General features: G+C 45.8%; 1 protein-coding gene across 1 annotated transcript in view; it reads left to right on the top strand.

Moving 5' to 3' along the window:
• Positions 1 to 3,589, top strand: part of LOC124485689 (semaphorin-3D-like) — a 3,771-nt gene extending 182 nt beyond the window's left edge. The window contains exons 2-6 of the mRNA XM_047047441.1: positions 391 to 432; positions 574 to 730; positions 1,230 to 1,294; positions 1,541 to 1,674; positions 1,846 to 3,589. Of these exons, the coding sequence (XP_046903397.1) occupies positions 391 to 432; positions 574 to 730; positions 1,230 to 1,294; positions 1,541 to 1,674; positions 1,846 to 2,307 (860 nt within the window). The 3' untranslated portion in view covers positions 2,308 to 3,589. The remainder of the gene's footprint in view (positions 1 to 390; positions 433 to 573; positions 731 to 1,229; positions 1,295 to 1,540; positions 1,675 to 1,845) is intronic.
• Positions 3,590 to 5,345: the final 1,756 nt, after the last annotated feature.

The raw sequence follows: 5,345 nt of genomic DNA on the forward strand, positions 1-5,345 counted from the left end.
TAGCAGGGAGACTGGCTGTAAGTAAAAGCCACAGTAAGGCCAGCAGCAGGCCGTGGCCCTTGGCAGGGCTCCAGAGGAGAGTGTGTAGCTGGGCTGTGAGGAGACATATGATAGCGGACTAATCGTCCGCAGCCGCCTAAGAGCCCTGTTGAATAGAACCAGTCATTTAGAGTGGTCAGGGGCCATTGGCTCACAATGTCATAGTGCTGAAATGACTCAGTGAGCTGGAAAATGGCGTAACTCTCTCCTTTGGAGAGAGGCCTTTGGTTTCTCTTCACCAAAGCATGCCTACCCACAATGCCCACCTCATTTCCTATAGTCCATATTGTTTAGAATGCTCTTTGTGGCGTTCTATCCATTAACTCGATTGATACTGTTCTTCTCTTACAGAGCCCTACCCCCATCCTAAGTATGAAGCTGTCTACCAAGCGGGTAAGTTTACATGCCCAACTGGCCACTATCTATGGGTGGTCTTCATTGGGTTAAACAGGTCACAAAGCAGTTAGGACTTCACCTCTACTGTAGGTATCTGGGCTGTGTAGATGATCTGTTCTATGGTATGTGTGTCTGCAGCAACAGTTGTATGTGAGTGGCGATGGTGGGTGGTTCAGTTGGCCTTGCAGCGATGTGAGCTGTATGGAAAGGACTGTGCTGACTGCTGTCTGGCCAGAGACCCCTACTGTGCCTGGGATGGACAAACCTGCAGCAGATACTTCCACACAAACAAACGGTAGTTCCACCAAGTGCTCTATACGCAAACTGCATTTGGTTCATCCCTGTAATAAAATGCCGTTGTCTTATGCTGTTGAGTTTTGAAGGACTTTTTTTTCCAACTTGAATTTAACGCATGCGGTATGTTTTTTGTTCTGACGGAATCTTTAGGTCTTAAGGGATCTTTCAGGGGTGAAATCACTGTTTCCATTATCAGAAGATTTAATCCGTATCCTCCATTTAATAGGGTTTGTGTCACAAAGTGCTTAACCGTAACTCAACCACTAAACCCCCTGAAGAGCCAGTGATATAGCACAGAGGCCTAGGAACTAGGGAGGCTCTGCAGTATGGAGACAAGACACCATGCCTGAGGAAAAAACAGTCGTTGTCAAGTCGAGTTAGCTTCAGGGTTTATCTAAAGCCAACCCAAAATTATTACTGACGAGTGCATCAAGGCTGTCGGATAGTTCTGGCCGCAGTGAGATTTTGAACCCTGCGCTCTCTCTGGTGTCCCTCAGACGCGCTCGCAGACAGGATGTCAAGTACGGGGACCCGTGGAGCCAGTGCCATGACATAGGAGATGGTCAGTATTACTGCACTGTTCTGTACTTACAGCCTGTTCAGATGTGCTTCTGTCAGCGACTGGCTCTGAACAGTCCCTGGAAGTGACTTTGCACCACGTATAACTTATCTCTGACGTTGGAGAGCCCTAAGTTTCACAAACTCGGTTTACACCTCCAGTGTCAAGTGAGAAACGGGAGGGATTTTATTCCTGTTGGTGAAAGCGCTCTCTGGTGGCCAAGCTTGAACCCTACACCTTTCTCTGTAGGTTCCGAGTCTGTGGAGGTGAAGGTGATCTACGGGGTGGAGAGTAACTCCACCTTCCTGGAGTGTGTGGCCCACTCTCAGCAGACCTCCATCAGGTGGACGCTGCAGCATCCCCAGGCCCAAACCAGCAAAGAGGTAAAAGAGGAACAACCTCCAAAAAACGTCCCATATTATTGGATGAGCACAGAATGATTGACACTTGGCTGGGTTTGTGTCATGGAGAGGATTGCTTTAGTGTGCCATAAAAGGTGTGCCTAGGTGTGTGTGTCGTGGATGCGATGGTCATCTCCCCTCTTTGTGTCCCAGCTGCTTCAGAGTGAGGAGCGGCTGGTGCGTCTAAAACGAGGCCTGTTAGTCCAGGGGCTCGAGCTGGAGGATGCTGGCCTGTACACCTGCCTGGGCCAGGAGCACTCCTACTCCAAGGTGTTGGCTCGATACAGTCTCCAGGTCATCCCCAGACACCACCTGACCAGCCCAGGCCCAGGGAGGGGCCCCGGAAGAGCGCTAGCAGACAGGCACTCCGAGGGACTCCGTTCCCAACTCCTTCAGAGGAACTACAAGGAGCTGCAGCTGGAGGGCGCCACGGGGCTGAGCGTGGACGAGTACTGCGAGCAGCTGTGGTACAGGGAGAAGCGGAGACAGCAGAAGCTCCGCACGCTCAAGTGGAAGCAGTCGGTGGAGAGCCGCAAGGCCCGCGTACGAAGACACAACCCTCCCCGTGACAACCCTCCCTATGACAACCCTCCCTATGACAACCCATCTCAGTGATGCCTGAGAGGGGAGGGGGGGGCAGAGAGACTTTGGGGAGGATGGTATATAGTCTTCAGTTCTAAGGAGTTAAGGGACAGAGACTTTGGGGTACAAACTATATGAATGGGATTGTATAGCCTTCAGTTCTAGGAAAAGTGGTTTAGGAAACTTTCTGTTGAAGAAAGGGGGTATGTATATTAGTGTTAGTTGGCTATGCACATGGAATGGACCTTCAACAGATATGAAAAAAAATATTGATAATATCAATTATGTAATGAGTTTTCATGTTACCCAATAGAGATCTATTTTTGATAGACCTTTTCTCAATGCATTTCTTAAACATAAGCGTGTGTGTGAAGGGGACAGTGAGGTTGTTCCTGTCTGAACTACATCCCCCACAGGTGGCAGTGGACTACAGGGCTCATACAGGATGTGTTGCATCACCGTTATACAACCAAGGATGTCCCTGAAATATTTGACTTCTTTCTTGGCATAAAAACATGTCTTAAAAGTGTTTCTCCTATGTGACAAAAAACCTGTGTAAGATTTGCAGCTCATGTTTGCATTTGTCATCACCAGACACTTCTGCTTCATCTAGCCATCAGGCTCACAAAGTATGTGTCGAGGGAGACCCATGTAATAAATAATGTTGAAATCATCCCGCAAATAACTTCTTGTGAGACAATTTGAGACGCCCAATTCTTTGTGAACCTTTGTCAAGATTCATAAACATTTAAAGAATGTGATCTTTACCATTTTCAAACAGGTTTTCATTCCATATTAGTAATACTTCTGCTGATATTTTGCTTAGCAGTTTGATACAATTCATGTCATTGTCTGTACAGAGGCGATCACCCAAATCTGTTATGAAAGGCATGTAATGTAACTAATCTAGCAGCACCATCTAGTGTTACTTTCAGTGCACAGCAGTATTTTTTTACTACATTTATGTTTCCCATTCAGTTGGTCAAATTAACCTATTTATGCTTAATCATAATTCACTACATAAAATACATAATGTTTTAGAACGTCTTGAGTGATATTCAGTGAAATGGCCTGAACCATCCAACAGTGTGAAACCTACTAATATTGATGATGCTGTCAATTAGCATTAGTCCTGGTGCAAGATGTTGGAATCAATCAGTGCTCACATCATACCTTGAGGAATGATGGTGTTCTGAGATTTGAGGTTGGGATTTGCTTCATTTATGTTTCTGAGGCTCACATCAACCAGGAGAAAATCTGAACTTCAGCATTCTTTCTGAAACAATTTTGACATTGAATAAATGTAATGTTGACCAATATACTAGTACATCATTATAAAGTTGTGACTTATTTGCCTTCATTTTTCTCAAGGTTCAAGGTCCAACATACCTGAGACAGCCTCCTTGAGCCTCTAGATGGAGACATTGTCCCAGTTAAGAAAGGTAAAGTAGTAACAGTGTCAAAGTCAATCAAATAAAATGTTTGGAGCGTGTAGGGAAGCCTTTTCACTATTTGGTGAGAATTACATAATGTCCCACCTTTAATGTACATATGCTTGGTCTGATGTAGTGGACACACACACACACACTTTGTTCTAGGCAGGAGCTTTGGCGCTGGACGGCGTCTCAGGAGGGCTCCATAGCAGATGGGGGGAGATGGAACTCCGTGGTAGCGGATAAAGAGACATGACAGGCCGTCGGGTGCTAATGCACGAGAACATCTGGCCGATGCTCTCCCTGTCACTCCTCGCCCGCTGGCAGAGCTCTCTAGCCCCGGGCCACTTGCCGTCCGCACGGGGGACACTGAGCTGCGGCTGGGCCAAGGAGACAGTCACCAATACATTGGCAAAGTTAGAAGATGGAGTTACTTATCACCCCTTCATTGCTAAAGAGCGTCCAAATCAAACTCCCATGACGATAGATGTATTACCTGGATGGATACTGTGTAGTACAGTTTATGTTATGTTCAATCTCTCTGATTAGTTTGCGAAACCGGCGGAAAATAATTAACTATGAAAAGCAAAACCCATTGTGACCAATACTTTCACACTGATGAAACGCCTTTTAAGTTGAAAAGCTTGTATAAACCCACATATACCTTGTCACTTGCAATCTGCAGTTTGTTCCTTAAATAAGGATTTAAAAAAGGCACGAACGTTTTGTATTGAATATTATTCATGTAGTCATCGACATCTTGCAACAGAAACTATGCAGCTGCCTAGTCCATGCACTTCTCAAAGCCAGTAGGGCCTATTACCACATTGTTAGTCAACTGGTAATATCTACATGTGTTGACGCTAATTGACAGCATAATCAACAAAGACTAATCACAAATGATCACCGAGAAGAGGTTGCGGGACATTGGCATTGACTAAACTACTGACATGATGGTGAGCAAACCGTTAAAACAATTTATGCGCGCCAGGCTGTAGATGCACCGCACTGCGCTAATAGACCGTCGTAGTTTATTTTAGCTTGCCTCGCGCCTTAAAGGAAGAGAACCACTTCGGGTTTAATTACAGGCTTTAGCTAGAAGCAATTTTACCGTGATTGAGGAGAAGAAAAAAAAGATCACCTCTTTATAGTCTCTAAATTGCATCTTATTTGTGCGTCCTTAAACTACAACAAAAGACACGTTGACAATAGCGCCGCATGTTTCCTCCGAGGGCGCACCGACCAATTACCAGCCTCCATATCTGGGTTGTATTAAATACGGTACCTAAGACTGACAAAGCCCTGATGGAAAAGTTTTGAAGTTTCCTTGCAAAGACTTACTTCCCACGCATCTTGTGATGTTTCGATGTTCTTTTTTTAAAACCGAATGTCAGGTCTTGGATGGAAGTCAGAGCGGATTGGTGGCAGTTTCATTCTCTCTCGACATTTGATTGAATACAAATAGCCTGGATCCCACAGTCTCAGTGGGATGCTCTGCACATTTCAGATCTCCACAGGGGATGGGGGTTAGGACAGTGTGAGGTAGAAGGTGGAGTACATGAGTGAGGGGTTGTTTCTGGGAGGGGTCAACCCGTCTTATCTGCAAGAGGCCTACATCAGGGGCATGGGCTCTCCTCC

The sequence above is a fragment of the Hypomesus transpacificus genome, chromosome 23, assembly GCF_021917145.1.
Source record: "Hypomesus transpacificus isolate Combined female chromosome 23, fHypTra1, whole genome shotgun sequence".
Classification (NCBI taxonomy): Eukaryota; Metazoa; Chordata; class Actinopteri; order Osmeriformes; family Osmeridae; genus Hypomesus; species Hypomesus transpacificus.